At 36.8% G+C, this 19,740-nt stretch overlaps 1 protein-coding gene across 1 annotated transcript in view; it reads right to left on the reverse strand.

Moving 5' to 3' along the window:
- DNAH12 (dynein axonemal heavy chain 12) overlaps window positions 1–19,740 on the reverse strand; it is a 222,826-nt gene that overhangs the window by 22,667 nt on the left and 180,419 nt on the right. Inside the window, exons 59-62 of the mRNA XM_060111265.1 lie at window positions 17,897–18,069; window positions 11,599–11,739; window positions 6,089–6,247; window positions 5,751–5,895 (exon numbers count right to left, since the gene is read on the reverse strand). Coding sequence (XP_059967248.1) covers window positions 5,751–5,895; window positions 6,089–6,247; window positions 11,599–11,739; window positions 17,897–18,069 — 618 coding nt within the window. The remainder of the gene's footprint in view (window positions 1–5,750; window positions 5,896–6,088; window positions 6,248–11,598; window positions 11,740–17,896; window positions 18,070–19,740) is intronic.

A 19,740-nucleotide genomic window follows, 5' to 3' on the forward strand; every position in this document is an offset into this window, starting at 1 on the left:
CACCACAACTAAGAGTAGCCCCCGCCCGCCGCAACTAGAGAAAGTCTGCATGCAGCAATGAAGACACAACACAGCCAAAAATAAATAAATAAATAAATAAATAAATAATTTTAAAGTTTGGCAACATACTGTGTGGGCAAAAGTACAGGTAAACAGATATTTTCTTACACTCCTGAGGAAGAGCAATCTGGTATAACTTTCATGGAGGACAATTTGAAAGTATCCATAAAATTACAGAGGGCAGGGGCTTCCCTGGTGGCACAGTGGTTGAGAGTCCGCCTGCCGATGCAGGGGACGCGGGTTCGTGCCCCGGTCCGGGAGGATCCCACATGCCGCGAAGCGGCTAGGCCCGTGAGCCATGGCCGCTGAGCCTGCGCGTCTGGAGCCTGTGCTCCGCAACGGGAGAGGCCACAGCAGTGAAAGGCCCGCGTACCGCAAAAAAAAAAAAAAAAAAAAAAAAAAAAAAATTACAGAGGGCAAATCCACTGACATAGCAATTTTGTTCCTAGGAATTTATTCTGATATATAGTTGCACATGTGAGAAATGACTTTTGAATAAGGTTATTCATTGCAGCATTTTTATAATAAATAATATGTAAATATTATAAAGATCCATCAATAGAAACTGGCTAAAGAAATTATTGTACACTCATACAATGGAATACCATGCAATTGTAAAAAAAAAAAAGAGAGAGAACACTATTTATGAATTAGTAGAGAAAAAAGCAATATGCAAAACAGTGGATGCGACCGTTTGTGTTGAAAATAAATGGAAAAAGAATTTATATGTATGTATATTTATATGTGTATAAAAGGACAAGAAGAAGCAGATAACATTAACTGCTTGAGAGGAAGGATGATGAATGGCTGAGAGAAGGAGACTGGAGGCACACTTTTCATTGTATTCATATATTCATGTGGTTCAAAACAGTGCATCACTTTTGAACCACAGGAAGATGTGACTTACTTATAAATTATATGAAAATTAATTAAAAATAAAAGAATGCTGTTCATCAATATTAGCAGCAGAAAAATCAGTACAAAGAGGTATCAGACATTATCTTCTAAATGCCAAACGACTTTCTAAAGGGAATGTGTAGGAATTTGATGGAGAGAGGAGTGCTCATCACAGGTTTCTTTGGTCCTGGAAGGTTTGTGGAATACATGGGGAGGAAGGATAGAGGCTTCTATATGGGTAATTTACTGTAGTTGTGAGCAATTCTGTAGTTTTAAATAGTAGAAGTTTCAAGGAGAAGAATAGTAGAAGTTTCAAGGAGCTTCTATATGGGTAATTTTGTGTAGTTGTGAGCAATTCTGTAGTTTTAAATAGAAGTTTCAAGCTGAAAAGAGGTCTGATTAGCCAAGGTAATAAGACTGCAAAGCTGTACTTTTGTCATTATTCTACAGGTATTGACAGCCTCCTGAAGGTTTTTTTTAATAAAGAGCTCACAATGACATAGCAGCTTTTTCTTTCTTTCTTTTTTTTTTTTTTTTCAGTACGCGGGCCTCTCACTGCTGCGGCCTCTCCCGTTGCGGAGCACAGGCTCCGGACGCGCAGGCTCAGCGGCCATGGCTCACGGGCCCAGCCGCTCCACGGCACGTGGGATCCTCCCGGCCCGGGGCACGAACCCGTGTCCCCTGCATCGGCAGGCGGACCCCCAACCACTGCGCCACCAGGGAAGCCCTTATTTCTTTCTTTAGTAACCACACGTCAGCAATGATGAAATCTTTTTCATCCTTTTACCATTAACACCATGTAGAGTTTCTACCTAGCACAGGAGATCTTCAGTATACATTTTTAAGGAAAGGGAGATGCTGAGGACACAGAGACCTTGCTCCGCATTACCCTACGCACTGGCCAGAGGCAATGCTCCCTGACATGATGTAACTGCAATCGAGTATGATAGTTTTCTATAGAAAAAGTATCTTGTTCCAGTAATTTAACATGAGAAGAAGTTATAAGACTTTTCTATAATATTAAAATATATATTTTAATCCTTCATGTAAGATACTCTAGAGAAGATATTATGGAGACTTAGACCTGGATATGGGCTTTGTGATGATTAATTTTATGTGCCAGCTTGGCTAGGGCACAGTATGTAAATACCTGTTAAGGTATTTTTAAAATAAGATTAACATTTAAATCAGTAGACTTTGAGCAAAGTCGATTACTCTCCATAATGTGATTCGGCCTCATTCAATCAGTTGAAGGCCTTAAGAGAAAAAAGACCGATTTGTACTGAGGAAGAGGGAATTCTGTCAGTAGACCAGCTTTGGACTCAAGCTGCAACATCAGCTCTTCCCTGGGTCTGCAGTCTGCAGATTTTGGACTTGTCAGCTTCTCACAATCATGTGAGCCAATTCCTTAAAATCAACAGAATTCTGCTGATTCTGTTGCTCTGGAGAATCCTGACTAACACAGACTTTAACTGAATTTGGTTTAATGCAATTAAATTCAACTCAACTCACAGATATTTACTGAGATGTCCAACCATCTGCCAGGTACTGCTTTAAGTCCTGGAGATATTGAACAAAATAAGACACGGGTCCTGACCTCAAGAAGCTCAGAGTCCAGTGGGAGACCCTACCAAATAAACAGACAATTATTGTGTATTCCAGTGTGGTCAGTGTGGTGTTTAAGCACAGGATCCCAAGCATGGCAGACAAACCAGTAACCCCACATGTGGTACTGAAACAACATCTCCACTGGTCATCACAGAGCCATTCTGTGGAATGCAAATAGGCAGGGGTTTCCCAGATGCAGAGCTACTCATTCCTAAGTTTACCATGAACAAGCGAAGCTATTTGTGATAAAATAATGAATAAAGCACTGTTTTGGCCTTCAAGGGACTTATTTTCTAGTGAAAGGAACATATATATATATATATATACATACAACTATCAGGTAGGAAAGAATGAGGTACATTTTAATAATGTACAAAAGTCTTTGGGAGTTAGAGTAAGGAGAAATACTCAGAAGTCATGCAATTATATAGGCCTCTGTTTGAACCTACTCAGAGACTGAATGAAGCATTAGATAATGCTCCTTGTGAAACTTTACTAAAAACATAAAATGTAAAAAAAAAAAAAAAAAAAAAAAGGAAAAAGAAAAGACAGGACCATTGCAATCACTTTTCAATACCTTCATTTTATATGTGGTTGTAACTGGAACTCAGAAAGGTGAAGTGACTTACTCAAAGTTTTAAGCTACATATATAAGCATAGCTTTTAGTTTTTGCGTTTTTTTTAAACATCATTATTGGAGTATAATTGCTTTACAATGGTGTGTTAGTTTCTGCTTTATAACAAAGTGAATCAGCTATACATATACATATATCCCCATAACTCCTCCCTCTTGCGTCTCCCTTCCCCCCCTCCCTATCCCATCCCTCTAGGTGGTCACAAAGCACCGAGCTGATCTCACTGTGCTACGCGGCTGCTTCCCACTAGCTATCTACTTTACATTTGGTAGTATTTATAAGTTAGCTTTTAGTTTTTTGTTTAAAATTTTTCCTTTCATAACACTATAACACTTTTCTCGAGTGTATGAAAATTGGTATCAGCCTATTTATTTCACCTAAAGAAAGATTTTTGTGCATGTTTGAACTAATAAAATTATGACACATTCAAGATTTTCTACTATCTTCTGCTTCTAGTCAATATGGAGGAAAGGGACCAGATTTACCTTCTTGCCATAAAGAACTAAAAAATGGGCAATATTAATGAAACAGCCATTTTCAGATATAAGGCTGTTCAGACAATAGGTGGTACAGGATAGTGATCCCTGATAAAAAAAGAAACAAACAAGGTGAGACCTATTATTCCCTTGACTTTCCTCTGGGAGATACATTCCAGACTGTGGAACAAGGAGAGCAACTGAAAGTAGTACAACACGGTGTTGCTGAGTTGGGAAGACAGGAATCAGAGTTCAAGGAGGCTCAGGCTGCTGGAAGTTTCAGAGTTCAAATTTGAAGGGAAGTATCCAGAGAAAGAGCTCAGGAATCTGCATAATATTGTTCTTGTATCTTTGCTGAACACCATGGTATGTATACCTAGGCCAAGCAAAGAGTGACTGGGGAGCTGTGAACTTGGGCTATGAGGAGCTACCAGAGTTCATGAAAGGCTGGGAATCATTCAAGTTCCCAGTAGCCACAATGGAGAGTCCTTGGTGATCACTTGGGACATTCAGTAAAGGCCCTAGAAGGACCACACTTTAGCCATGGAACTAAACTATCCATGGAGTAAAGGCTATTCTATACCTGCGCTAACAAATCTTAAAAACAATCTTTGAAAGGAGCAATCTGGGGCTTTCCTGGTGGCGCAGTGGTTGAGAGTCTGCCTGCCGATGCAGGGGACGCCGGTTTGTGCCCTGGTCCAGGAATATCCCACATGCTGTGGAGCGGCTGGGCCTGTGAGCCATGGCCGAAGGGCCTGCGCGTCTGGAGCCTGTGCTCCGCAACAGGAGAGGCCACAACAGTGAGTGGCCCACGTACAACAACAACAACAACAACAAAAAAAGAAAGGAGCAATCTGAATTTAACTGTATAGTCAAAGGGGTAGGTAAACCTTTCCTATAGAGAACTAGATAGTAAATATTTTAGGTGTGTTGGGCCACATACAATTTCTGCTGCTTATTCTTTTTCTTTTTAATTTACTTATTTTATTTAATTTATTTTTGGCTGCGTTGGATCTTCGTTGCTGCACGTGGGCTTCTCTTGCTGCGGAGCATGGGCTCTAGGCGTGCAGGCTTCAGAAGTTGTGGCATGTGGGCTTAGTAGTTGTGGCTTGTGGGCTCTAGAGTGCAGGCTCAGTAGTTGCGGTGCACAGACTTAGTTGCTCTGCAGCATGTGGGATCTTCCCAGACCAAGGCTCGAACCCGTGTCCCCTGCACTGGCAGGTAGACTCTTAACCACTGTGCCACCAGGGAAGTCCTATTATTTTTCTTTAAAACAACCCTTTAAAATGCAAAAATCATTTACAGTTCATGGGCTGGACAAAAATAGGTCACTGGCTAGATTTGGCCCAGAGGTGTTGTTTGCTAACCCTGAACTAGCAGAACAAAAGTCAACAATCTTTAAAGGAAGATGACAAAATCAAAATCATAAACAATGTCCAGCATCCAATCAAACATTACTGGGCATGCCAGGATGTGGGAAAATATAATCTATAACCAAGAGTAAAATCAGTCAGTAGAAACAGATCCAGAAATGATGGAATTAGCAGTCAAGGATTTAAAAACAGTTATTATAACTGTTTTCAAGTATTTAAAGAAAAATATAAACAGAATGAAAAGAGAAATAGAATATATAAAAAAGAACAAAATGAACGTTCTGTAAATGAAATATACAGTTGCTGAAACAAAAATTAATTGGATGGAATTAATAGCAGATTAGACACTACGAAAGAAGAAATCACCAAATTTAAAGATAGCAATAGAAACTGTCCAAACTGAAGTACAGTGATACAAAGGATTTTAAAGTAATTAACAGAGTATCAGTCACCTATGGTATAATATCAAGCAGTCTAATGTATATTTAATTGGAATCATGGGAAAAAAATATTTGAAGAAATAATGGCCAAAGTTTTTCTCAAGTTGAGGAAAACTATAAACCTGCATATCCAAGGAACTCAATGAACCCATGTGAGCATCTGAAATAAAGGTTAAAGTACCAAATAACAATAACTTTAAACCTAGTACTTCGTAAATGGCAAATTATCTGGGTTCCAAATAGAACACATTTGTCTTTTACCTTATCAGGTCTTAAGCACCGAAGAATTATGATTTTCTGTAGTTCATTTAGCCTCGTATCCATTGGGGCTGGAAATTTAGCATTGTGTGGCTCTTTACTATTGTAGATCTCCCGCCATTCAGCTATATTGTCACAAAAATGATTCCTAATGGAAAGAAAAGCTTAATGATTATCCTTTCATTGGGAAAAAATTTTAAAAAGAGATTGCTGAATGAGGAGATGAATCAAGACAGCTATAGAACTATTTTTTTAAAATCACTAGATTAAATTAAAAAATCACTAGATTACAAATTTACCCATCACTATTCAATGCTAAGTCATTGTGTTTAAACAACTACCTGAGTCCTTTGAATGCAGGAAATTCACTTGCACGACAGATTTCCTCCCAGCTTTTATCCTGTAGCCAAGTTGGATCAGGATTTTTCTCAGAACTCTTAAGACTTACACCTCCAGTTAAAAGAAACATCAGTTCCTGGTATTCAATCTCTTTCTTTGCCCTGTGTTCCCAAAATAAGGACTGCTGTAAATTGTTGTTTTAAAATTGAATGAAGTCAATTTCTGCTTATATAGCCTGGATAAAACAATCAGAACTGACCTACCCTACTGCTATAAACAACTAGAAACTGGAAAAAAATAAAAGAAACAATTGTTTTTAGACATTATAATAGCTAGTGCAGGACTGTGTGGTCCATGAAAAAAAGGGAGACAAGGTGATCCCCATGATTGCCTCAGCTAACCGCCAGGAGGCACTTTTCAGACTACAAAGCATGAGGGTAATCAAATCAGAATCTAGGAGTACTGCTGAGTTGAAGAGACAGAGATCAGAGTTAAGGAAGGCTAAGGTGGCTGGAATTTGTGGGCAGAGTACCAGAAGGGAGGGAGATACATGGACATGGACGAGGAGCTCCAGAAATCTGCATACAAATCCTTTTGATTCTATTGCTAAATGCTAAGTTATGTATGAGTAGGGTAAAACTCCAGGAGGCCAGGCAAAGAATATCTGGGGAGCTGCAAACTAAGTAGCTATCACAGCTCACACAGGACTGAACATATGAGTTATTGCCAACTAGAGTTGAATCTTTATTGAACACCAGAGGAATTCAGTGGTGACACTGGAGATACTTTAGTAGTGAAGCTAACCTAGCTGTAGAATAAAGTCTACTCTAAAACTGTCATAAGAAATCTTAAAAATAAGACTTGAAGAGGTCAAACGAATTCAGTATAATTTAAGTACCTGCAAAAGTAAAGTCTAGTGCTCTTTAAAGGAATAAAAAAAAAAGAGAGAGAGAGAGAAAAACAAATACCGTATGCTAACACATATAAATGGAATCTAAGAAAAAAAAAAAGGTCATGAAGAACCTAGGGGTAAGACAGGAATAAAGACACAGACCTACTAGAGCATGGACTTGAGGATATGGGGAGGGGGAAGGGTAAGCTGTGACAAAGTGAGAGAGTGGCATGGACATATATACACTACCAAAGGTAAAATAGATAGCTAGTGGGAAGTAGCCGCATAACACAGGGAGAACAGCTCGGTGCTTTGTGACCACCTAGAGGGGTGGGATAGGGAGGGTGGGAGGGAGGGAGATGCAAGAGGGAAGAGATATGGGAACATATGTATATGTATAACTGATTCACTTTGTTATAAAGCAGAAACTAACACACCATTGTAAAGCAATTATACTCCAATAAAGATGTTAAAAAAAAAAAGACCCAGCACTTACCAATGTAAAATTCACAACATCCATAACCAGAAGAAAAGTCAGTACATAGATACGATGTAGAAGTGATAGAGATGATATAACAAGCAGATAAGAATGTTAAAAGAGCTATTATAAACATGTTGAAGGAGTGAAAGCGAAACATGAACATAATGAAGAGAGAAGTGGGCAAAATAAAAAATAACCAAATGAAATTTGTAGAGATAAAAAATTAAAATCTGAAAGAAAAATTCACTGACTTTTTCTCAGATTTACAGAAATTGAAAGTATGCATTACCAGTAGACCTACACTATAAGAAATGTTCAAGGAAATTTCAGGTAGATGGAAATTTGAATCAACAAAAAAGAATAAAGAGCATCAGAAATGGTAACTAGTAGATAAACATAAACGACATTTTTCTGTTACTTATGTCTCTTTTAAAAGTAATTGACTATAGCTAAATAACAATGTGCTGTGGGCTTTATAACATATATAAAAGTAAAATGTATGACAATAAAACAAAAGCTATGAGGGGAAAGATAAAAGTATATTGTTTTCAGTTCTTATATATATGAAGTAGTATAATTTTACCTGAAGATAGACTATAATAAGTTCAAAGGTATACCATAACCTAAACAAATCACTAAAATAATAAAACATAAAATTATAGCTAATAAACCAACAAAGGAGATAAAATGGAATCATAAAAATACTCAATTTAAAGAAAAATAGATTTATAGAGACATGGATGAGCCTAGAGACTGTCATACAGAGTGAAGTAAGTCAGAAAGAGAAAAAGAAATATCGTATATTAACATATATATGTAGAATCTAGAAAAATGGTACAGATGAACCAGTTTGCAAGGCAGAAATAGACACACAGGTGTAGAGAACAAATGTATGGACACCAAGGGGGGAAGCGGGGTGGGATAAATTGGGAGATTGGGATTGACATGTATACATTAATATGTATAAAACAGATAACTAATGAGAACCTGTTATGTAAATAAATAAATAAATAAAAATAAAACCCACAGGTTAAAAAAATAAATAAAACAGACACTAAGTTCCCCCCCAAAAAAGAAAAAATAAAAATAGAAAATGAGGAAACGTGCAAGAAAGAACAGATGGGCAAAACAAAATAAATCATAAGATGGTAGATTTAAACATAACTCTATCTATTATCTCATTAAATGTAAACAGTCTAAACAATTTCATTAAAGGTAGTGATTATCAGATTGGATAAAACAAGTAAGACCTAATTACATGCTGTCTATAGACACAGTTTAAATATAAAACAAATAGGTTAAAAGTAAAAGTATGGGGCTTCCCTGGTGGCGCAGTGGTTGAGAGTCCGCCTGCCGATGCAGGGGACGTGGGTTCGTGCCCTGGTCCGGGAGGATCCCACATGCCGCAGAGCGGCTGGGTTCGTGAGCCATGGCCGCTGAGCCTGCGCGTCTGGAGCCTGTGCTCCACAATGGGAGAGGCCACAGCAGTGGGAGGCCCATGTACAGCAAAAAAAAAAAAAAAAAAAAAAAAAAAAGTAAAAGTATGGAAAAATATATACCATGCTAACACTATTCAAAAGAAAGCTGGAGGGGCTACAATAATATCATACAAAGTAGATTTCAGAGCAATAAATATTACCAGGGATTTTAAAAAGTCAAGTCAATTTATTAAGAGGACGTAACAGTCCTAAACATTTATACATCTAATAACAGAGCATCAAAACACAAAGTAATATTGATAGAACTGCAAGGAGAAGTCTCTATAGTTAGAGATTTCAACTCTCTCTCTATAACTGAACAAGTAGATAGAAAATCAATAAAGATATAGACGATATATGGACCATCTTGACCTCCTTGACATTTTAGAACATTCCACCCAAGAACAGCAAAATACACATTCTTTCCAAGAGCACATAGAACATTTACAAAGATGGATCATATTCTGGGCCATCTAATGTCTCATTCATAAAATTTCTGGAACAGGAATAACTATAGAGACAGAAAGCAGATCAGTATTACCTGGGGCTGGAAGTAAGAGCAGGAATTGACTAAACTGGCAAAAGGAAACTTCTGGGGATGATGGAAGTGTTCTAAAACTGGATTTTGGTGATGGTTGCACAAGTATATAAATGTACTAAAAATCATCTAACTGTATTCTTACAATGGGGGAATTGCATAATGTGGCAATTATACCTAATAAAGCTGAAAAAAAGAGGATATCTCTATTGAGTGACTTCCATTTATATTAATAGAAAAAGGTGCAAAAGAACATTTACAGTATATTCCCTTTGTGTAAGAAAGGAAAATAAGAAAAACATAAACAAATTTATATAAACACACATGCACACACTTCACAAAAATTCACTCGAAATGAATCGTAGACCTAAATGTAAAATGCAAAACTACAAAATTCCTAGAAGACAACATAGGAAAAAATCTAGGAGGCTTTAGGTATGGCAATAACTTTTTAGATACACACCAAAGGCATGATCCATGAAAAAAAGAATTGATAAGGTGGACTTCATTAAAATTTAAAACATTTGCTCTGCAAAAGACAGAGAATAAGAAGGCAAGCTACACACTAGGAGAAAATATTTCCCAAAGATGTATCTGATAAAGGACTGTCATCCAACTCAACAACAAAAGATGAACAACCAAACTGATTAATAAATGGACAAAAGACCTAACAGATGCCTCACCAAGAAAGATATAAAGATACCAAATAAGCAAATGAAAATATTTTCAATATTATATATCATTAGTGAATTGAAAATTAAAACAAGATTACACTATGCATCTATTAGAATGGTGAAATCCAGAACACTGACAAGACCAAATGCTGGCAAGGTTGTGAAGCAACAGGAACTCTCATTCATTGCTGGTAGAATACAATGGATTAAGGAATGTAAACTATATGCTTGTTGAGCCTCTTCTGGGATCTGTGATGCAGAATGGGTTTAGACTTTCACTTAGGACCAATTTTCAAAGTAATTTTCACAGAGAAAATATTAGTCAAGAAGGAAAATCTTTTAATATTTTAATGGTCCCATGAGTGAGAAAATAAAGGTGCTCCTTCAGCACCTTCCCCTGCCCAATATGTTCTGGCCCCTGAGGTTTTGCTTTTTCCAGAGTGTGGGTCAGTTTCAACATTCAGGACACCAAGGACCACAAGCCAAGATTCCTAAAAATGCTGAGGTGCTGCATGGAATCTCTTGGAAGACAGTTTCTTATAAAACTAAACATACTCTTAGCCATGATCCAGCAATCACACTTCTTAGTATTTAACCAAATAAGTTAAAAACTTATGTGCATACAAAAACCTGCAGTTTTATTCATACTTTTCAAAACTTGCAAGCAACCAAGATGTCCTCCAGTAGGTGAATAGATAAACTACAGTACATCCAGACAATGAAATATTACTCAGTGCTAAAAAGAAATGAACAATCAAGCCATGAAAAGACATAGAAGAATCTTAAATGAGTATTATTAAGTGAAAGAAGCCAATCTAAAACCTCTATTTCTTTCTTTCTTTTTTTTTTTTTTTGGGGGGCCACGCCACACGGCTTGCAGGATCTTAGTTCCCTGACCAGGCCGGCAGTGAAAGCACCGAGTCCTAAGCGCTGGACTGCCAGGGAATTCCCTGAAAACTCTATTGCTTGATCTGAGTGGTAGTTATGCAGATTTTTGCTTTGTATGAATTTACCAAACTGTACCTAAACATTTTGTGAGCTTTTCTGTATGATCCAAATTTTAAAAATCAAACATCAAAACACCAGTACTACTATAGAGAAAGGTACAAGTAAAATCATGAATTATGCAGAGCTAAAACATGATATCCTTCTGTGAGAAGCCATTGATTAGGTTTTCCAGGCAAGTTTTTTTTGTTTGTTTGTTTGTTTTTTTTTTTGCGGTATGCGGGCCTCTCACTGTTGTGGCCTCTCCCGTTGCGGAGCACAGGCTCCAGACGCGCAGGCTCAGTGGCCATGGCTCTCGGGCCCAGCCGCTCTGCGGCATGTGGGATCCTCCCAGACCGGGGCACGAACCCGTGTCCCTTGCATCGGCAGGCGGACTCTCAACCACTGTGCCACCAGGGAAGTCCCAGGCAAGTTTTTAAAATAAAGAAAAAGCAAGTAACTTACAAAAGAAGATTGGCACATAATAAAAAAGAAAACAATAGCTTGTCCTTCTCAAACAGTGATCGGCATATATTACAATACAAGTTGTATGTGAAGTGGTCACTTAAATATCGTAGGCGCTTTTCCAAAATTTTGGATTTGTTACTGAAAGGTTAAAAAAAACAGGAAAATATATTGAGTCAAGTAAAACTAAGAAAAAATAAGTAACATATGAATTAACATACAAGTTGTTTTTATTTTATCGAAATAACCACTGTTGAAAATATGAAACTACACACACACACACACACACACACACACACACACACACACACGTGTGCATATATTGGGTTCACCAAAAAGTTCATTCAGGAAAAATCCCGAACGAACTTTTTGGCCAGCCCAATAAAAATGGTGACATCTGAGTAAGCTCTCTGGATTGTACCAGTGTGAACTTCCTGGTTGTGATACTATACTATAGTTATATAAGATATTATCATTGGAAGGGAACCCTCATGCACTATTGGTGGGAATATAAATTGGTACATAGTCCCACTATGAAAAACAGTATGGGAGTTTCTCAAAAAAATAAAAATAGAACTACCATACAATCCAGCAATGCCACTTCTGGGTATTTACCCCCCACAAAACTCCAAAAACACTAATTCAAAAAGATATATGCACCCTATGTTTACTGCAGCATTATTATTTTTTTAATTGAAGTATAGTTGATTTACAATATTGTGTACATTTCAGGTGTACAGCACAGCGATTCAGTTATACATTTATATATATATACATATAAATCTATATATTCTTTTTCAGATTCTTTTCCCTTATAGGTTATTACATAATATTGAGTATAGTTCCCTGTGTTGTATAGTATGTCCTTGTTGGTTATCTATTTTATACATAGTAGTGTGTATATGTTAATCCCAGTCTCCTAAAATATCCCTCCCTCGACTCCTGTTTTCCCCTTTGGTAACCAAAAATTTGTTTTCTGTGTCTGTCTCTTTCTGTTTTGGAAATAAGTTCATTCGTGTCTTTTTCTTTTAGAGTCCACGTACAAGTGATGTCATATTTGTCTTTCTCAGTCTGGAATACTTCACTTAGTATGAGAATCTCTAGGTCCATCCATGTTGCTGCAAATGGCATTATTTCATTCCTTTTTTATGGCTGAGTAATATTCCACTGTACATATATACCACATCTTTTTTTTTTCTCTCTTCTTTTTATTAATGTAGTATATCATATTGATTGATTTTTTAAACATCTTTATTGGAGTATAATTGCTTTACAATGGTGTGTTAGTTTCTGCTTTATAACAAAGTGAATCAGCTATACATATACATATATCCCCATATCTCCTCCCTCTTGTGTCTCCCTCCCACCCTCCCTATCCCACCCCTCTAGGTGGTCACAAAGCACTGAGCTGATTATCTTTTCAAATTATGGTTTTCTCTGTATATATGCCCAGGAGTGGGATTGCAGGATTATATGGTAGTTCTATTTTAAGTTTTTTAAGGAACCTCCATACTGTTCTCCATAGTGGCTGTACCAGTTTACATTCCCACCAACAGTGTAAGAGGGTTCCTTTTTCTCCACACCCTCTCTAGCATTTATTATTTGTAGACTTTTTGATGATGGCCATTCTGACTGGTGTGAGATGATACCTCATTGTAGTTTTGATTTGCATTTCTCTAATAATTAGCGATGCTGAGCATCTTTTCATGTGCCTTTTGGCCATCTGTGTGTCTTCTTTGGAGAAATGTCTATTTAGGTCTTCTGCCCATTTTTTGATTGGAATTTAAGTGTCCATCAATAGATGACTGAATAAAGAAGATGTGGTATATATACACAATATATACTTAGCCATAAAAAAGAAAATTTGCCACTTGCAACAACATGGAAGGAACTAGAGTGTATATGCTAAGTGAAATAAGTCAGATAGAGAAAAATATCATATGATCTCACTTATATGTAGAATCTAAAAAACGAAACAAATGAACAAACAAAACAACACAGAAACAGATTTATAGATACAGAGAGCAAACTGGTGGTTGCCAGAGGGGATGGGGTAGGGGCCATATAGGTGAAGGGGATTAAGAGGTACAAATTTCCAGTCAGAAAATAAATCAGACATGGGATGCAACATAGCATAAGGAATATAGTCAATAATATTGTAATACTTTTGTACGGTGACAGATGGTTACTAGACTTATTGTCGTGATCATTTCTTAATGTATTTAAATGTTTTTTTGTTTTTTTTTTTTTTTTTTATTTTATTTTATTTTTTTTTTCACTATATTTTTTTATTTTTTTTATTTTACAAATTTAATCAGTTATACATATACATATGTTCCCATATCCCCTCCCTTTTGCGTCTCCCTCCCACCCTCCCTATCCCACCCCTCCAGGCGGTCACAAAGAACCGAGCTGATCTCCCTGTGCTATGCGGCTGCTTCCCACTAGCTCTCTACCTTACATCTGGTAGTGTATATATGTCCATGCCGCTCTTTCACTTTGTCACAGCTTACCCTTCCCCCTCCCCATATCCTCAAGTCCATGCTCTAGTAGGTCTGTGTCTTTATTCCTGTCTTACCCCTATGTTCTTGATGACATTTTTTTCTTAAATTCCATATATATGTGTCAGCATACAGTATTTGTCTTTCTCTTTCTGACTTACTTCACTCTGTATGACAGACTCTAGGTCCATCCACCTCATTACAAATAGCTCAATTTCATTTCTTTTTATGGCTGAGTAATATTCCATTGTATATATGTGCCACATCTTCTTTATCCATTCATCCGATGATGGACACTTAGGTTGTTTCCATCTCCGGGCTATTGTAAATAGGGCTGCTATGAACATTTTGGTACATGTCTCTTTTTGAATTATGGTTTTCTCAGGGTATATGCCCAGTAGTGGGATTGCTGGGTCATATGGTAGTTCTATTTGTAGTTTTTTAAGGAACCTCCATACTGTTCTCCATAGTGGCTGTACCAATTCACATTCCCACCAGCAGTGCAAGAGTGTTCCCTTTTCTCCACACCCTCTCCAGCATTTATTGTTTCTAGATTTTTTGATGATGGCCATTCTGACTGGTGTGAGATGATACCTCATTGTAGTTTTGATTTGCATTTCTCTAATAATTAGCGATGCTGAGCATCTTTTCATGTGCCTTTTGGCCATCTGTGTGTCTTCTTTGGAGAAATGTCTATTTAGGTCTTCTGCCCATTTTTTGATTGGAATTTAAGTGTCCATCAATAGATGACTGAATAAAGAAGATGTGGTATATATACACAATATATACTTAGCCATAAAAAAGAAAATTTGCCACTTGCAACAACATGGAAGGAACTAGAGTGTATATGCTAAGTGAAATAAGTCAGATAGAGAAAAATATCATATGATCTCACTTATATGTAGAATCTAAAAAACGAAACAAATGAACAAACAAAACAACACAGAAACAGATTTATAGATACAGAGAGCAAACTGGTGGTTGCCAGAGGGGATGGGGTAGGGGCCATATAGGTGAAGGGGATTAAGAGGTACAAATTTCCAGTCAGAAAATAAATCAGACATGGGATGCAACATAGCATAAGGAATATAGTCAATAATATTGTAATACTTTTGTACGGTGACAGATGGTTACTAGACTTATTGTCGTGATCATTTCTTAATGTATTTAAATGTTGACTCACTATGTTGTACACCTGAGACTAACATAATATTGTATATTAACTACACTTCAACTGAAAAAAAAAAGATGTAAGAACTGGAGAAACTGGGTAAAGGGTACATGGGACATCCCTGTACAGTTTTTTGCGTGTGCAACTTTGTATGAAGCTATATGTTAAAAATGGGGTATAATTCTATGAGAAAATGAAATATGGTTTATACCATCTCTCTATTTTCCAAATTCTAAATTTCTTATTGTAATCCCAAATGACTGAAAACAATCAGTTAATTAAAAAGCACCTACTGAATATCTATTAGTGTGAGAATCTAAGCTGGGGAGGGAACTGTAAGAGATAAAGAATTATGAAACATTTACCTGCCTCAAAGAAGCATAAAATCTAGATCAAGATCCATATGTTAAAAAAAAAAAGAAAAGAAAACATATGGACAAAAGTGATTACTTCCGGATGGGTTATGACTAATAATTATTTTCTTCTTTATACTCTTACATGCTTAAAACTTTTGCAATAAGAATACATTGCTTTCATTTTTTTAGTTCAATTTTTTCAGTAATACTTATGGGAATCTAAGACAATACACCCATTCTAGGAAAGTTTAGCAGTTACTTAAAAAAAAATAAACAAGCAACTACCACATGACCCAGCAACTGCACTCCTGGGCAGTTATCTTGGAGAAATGAAAACTTATGTTCACACAAAAACCTGTCCATGCATTTTATAGCAATTTTATTTGTAAAAGCCAAAACCTGGAAATAACCCAGGTGTCCTGTAACAAGTGAATGATTAAACAAACTGTAGTACATCAATATCATTAAATACCTCTCAGCAATAAAAATGAGTAAACAACCTAAATGAATCCCCAGAGAATTATACTGGGTGAAAAAAAGCCAATTCCCAAAAGTTACATAGTATATGATTCCATTTATATAACATTCTTGAAGTGACAAAATTATGGAAATGGAGAACAGATTAGTGGTTGCCAAGGGTTACGGTCAGCGTGGGAATGGGAGGAAGGTGAGTATGGCTATAAAAGGGCAACATGGGTATCCTTGTGGTGATGAAAGTACTCTGTATCTTGACTGTGTCAACATCAATATTCTGGTTGTGATATTGTACTATAGTTTCTCAAGATGTCACCATTGAGGAAACTGCATAAAGAGTACATGGGATCGCTGCATTTTTTCTTATAATTGCATGTGAATCTATAATTATCTCAAAATTAAAAGTTTAATTTTTAAAAAGTAATACTTGGATCCATGGGAATGGGATGGAAGGGGAGGGGGTAGTGACACTTCTCTGAGCAGACCTTCTGTATGGGATTTACTTTTGGAGTCATATTGATGGCTTACGTACTCAAAAATATAATATAATGAAAATCAACAAGGAAAAGGGGGAAACTCTAAAATGAAATATAAAAATAAACAAATTACCCTATCTGTATTTCACATGAATAACAAACATCACCATACTAAAGGAGGAAAAACTAACCCAAGTAACTTTTGAATATAGTTTTTTGCATATAAAAACAAAAAGACTGTAAGTTTCTGTGTGAATACATGCATCCAATTCTCTTTAGTATATACCCAAGAATTGCTAGATTTGCTGGAAATACTGGATCATATGGCAAATCTATGTTTAATATTTTGATGAACTTCTAAAAATGTTTCCAAAGTGGATGCATTATTTTACAATCCCACCAGCAGTGTATGAGGGTTCTGATGACTTCACATCCTCGACACTTGTTATGACATTTATGTCAATTCTTCAACTTGAACATCCTACATCATGTAGGGTATGTTAATTCAAATTCCAAATCCCAACTGGGAAAGCTTAGGGATTTCAATCACTCAGGAAAGTGTTCTACCAAGAGCCCATGTAGAACACATATGCTAGGCTCAAATCATATTTTTATTCTACTTAACAAGTTACTAAATAACAGATATTGTTAAAAAATACTCTATAAATATTCTTTTTAATTCTCATAACAACTCTTAAAGGTAGGTATTATTATTATCCCTATTTTATAGATAAGAAAAATTGAGGCAATTACAGAAAAGTTAGCTGACTTGCCTGTATTCATGCAGCTATTATGTGGCAGAACTGAAATTTAATCCTTTACTCCAGTCTAACTCCAAAATCTGTGTACATTCAGTAATTGGTTAAAGTGAAATTATCTAGCAAATGATTAGAAATGTGGGGCTGAAATTTGTTAGAGACCTCAAGGCTGGAAGAAAGATATATTGGAGTTGCTAGCAAAGATAGGTCATGTGCTTTATCAAAATATTTAAAAGAGAGGGGCAAAAAGACCTAAAGCTAATCCCTCTATGCCTAAATCTTGAGTAGAAGCGAAACAAAACTTAAAATAGAAATGAGGCCTGCTTGCTTGCTTTTTCCTTCTTTCTTTCCTTCCTTCCTCCCTTCCTCCCATCCTTCTTTCCTTCCCTCTTCCCCTTCCTTCCCTCCATTCTTCCTTCCTCCCTTCACTTCTCCCATATTTTGTAATGTTCTATAGTGAATATGTATTATATAAACAGTAAGAAAAAAATTACATATTTTAAATGGAAAGGATGGCGAAAATCCAACCTAGGGAGCATGAATGAAGCTAGAGAATGTTTACCTGTCATGAATAGAGTTGATATAAAGGTTCACAAACCAGATGAGAGAGTATTGGTACATGGGATCGATGTTAGCCAGGTCTGCAATGCTAAAGAATAATACTGATGCATGTTTAGCAATAGGTCTATAGCCTTCTCGAGACTCTGCTATTTTGAGTTCTGTTTTTTCGGCAATCTAGAAGAAGAGAAAAATCAAGATTAAGAAAAAGGAGATGTTTTAATTATGTATTTTTCATATAATGAAATTTATATTAAAAATATCCCCTAACTTAATGACAAAATTATACAGGCATAGTTTACATCAAAGGGCTTTACTATGCTAAAATCTATAAAAAAAAAGAAAGGGAGGGACTACCCTGGTGGTCCAGTGGTAAAGAATCTGCCTTCCAATGCAGGGGACACTGGTTCAATCCCTGGTCTGGGAACTAAGGTCCCACATGCTGTAGGGCAACTAACCCCGTGCACCACAACTACTGAGCCTGCGCGCCTCACCTAGAGAGCCTGCGTGCTGCAAACTACAGAGCCCATGTGCTCTGGAGCCCGCGGGCCACAAGAAGAGGAAAAAAAAACCACACGAGAAAAAAAATCCCGTATGACACAACTAGAGAGATGCCCATGCGCCGCAGTGAAGAGCCCACGCATTACAACTAAAGCTCCCACATGCCTCAACAAAGCTCCTGCATGCTGCAACTAAGACCCGATGCAGCCAAAAAATAAAAGTCTAAAAAAGAAAGAAAGGAAAAGGAAGGAAGGAAAGAACTAGGGAGAGAGGGAAGAGGATGAAGAGAGGGTGGAAAGAAGGGAGGTAAAAGAAAAAAATATCTTTACAGATTGAAGGTGTAACTACCCACCAATCATCTCTTTCTTATTTGAGGAATACAAAACTGTCAATCTTTGCTTATTCTTTGCCTTCATCTGACATGTATCTATTATTGTCACTCACCCTCTTTTATTTTAATAGGTCAGAGATAGAGAGAGAGGGAGATGGAGAGACAGCAAGTGTACATGTGTGTACGGTTTAAGGTGTCAACATGTGTACCAGAACCCAGCACAAAGTCTGACAAAGTAGGAATTCAGAAATATTTGTTGGCTGATGGTTTGATACATTGAGAATACCTTTTTTTCAGTGAAATTCTCAAATTTTTAACTTTTCTGGGCTTATAAGGGTATAGATATTTAACCCCAAATGAAAAAATTTCTCTAAGATAACAGCCCTTCAAATGACAACTCAATCTGATAGGTTGATATTCTATAGGAAAAACATGTAGAGCATTTTTCCAACCCTCTCTGTCTTCTTTGGAAATGCTATCCACAGACTCTGCTGAATAAATGTGCCTACGTAGCCATGTTTATATTAAATGATCCTGTTTGTAGCTGATTAAATCAGGTGGGAGGGATAGAACCAGACCCAAAATAAGCTAATTAATTTTCCTTCCAGAGAATGAGAACTTTAGGAGCATCAAAAACTGAAATCAGGTGGTACTTGGCCTTAGTGCTAAAAGGTAATGGTATCAGAGTTGGTTTCTATGTGCAAGATAAACATACGAAGGAACAGTACAAAAGTTTTACAGAAAAAATTGGTCTCCGGATGGAGCAGAAAGAAGCACGTATGAGGATGACGCAACCTTAGAGAAAGGGAGAGACAAAGAGCATAGCAACTTAATGCTTTCCATTAATTCCTGAGGCCTGTATGTACTTCCTATAATTGGGAAAATAAAATGTCCCCTTGTATATTTTTTATTTAAGCTAATTTGTATAGGTTTCTGTTCCTTGCAAGCAAACTTTCCCCCAAATTACAGTGTAGCTTACAATTAAAAGTAAGGTTTGAACCTCAAACTTGACTATA

The sequence above is a fragment of the Mesoplodon densirostris genome, chromosome 10 (assembly GCF_025265405.1).
Source record: "Mesoplodon densirostris isolate mMesDen1 chromosome 10, mMesDen1 primary haplotype, whole genome shotgun sequence".
In the NCBI taxonomy this organism is placed as follows: Eukaryota; Metazoa; Chordata; class Mammalia; order Artiodactyla; family Ziphiidae; genus Mesoplodon; species Mesoplodon densirostris.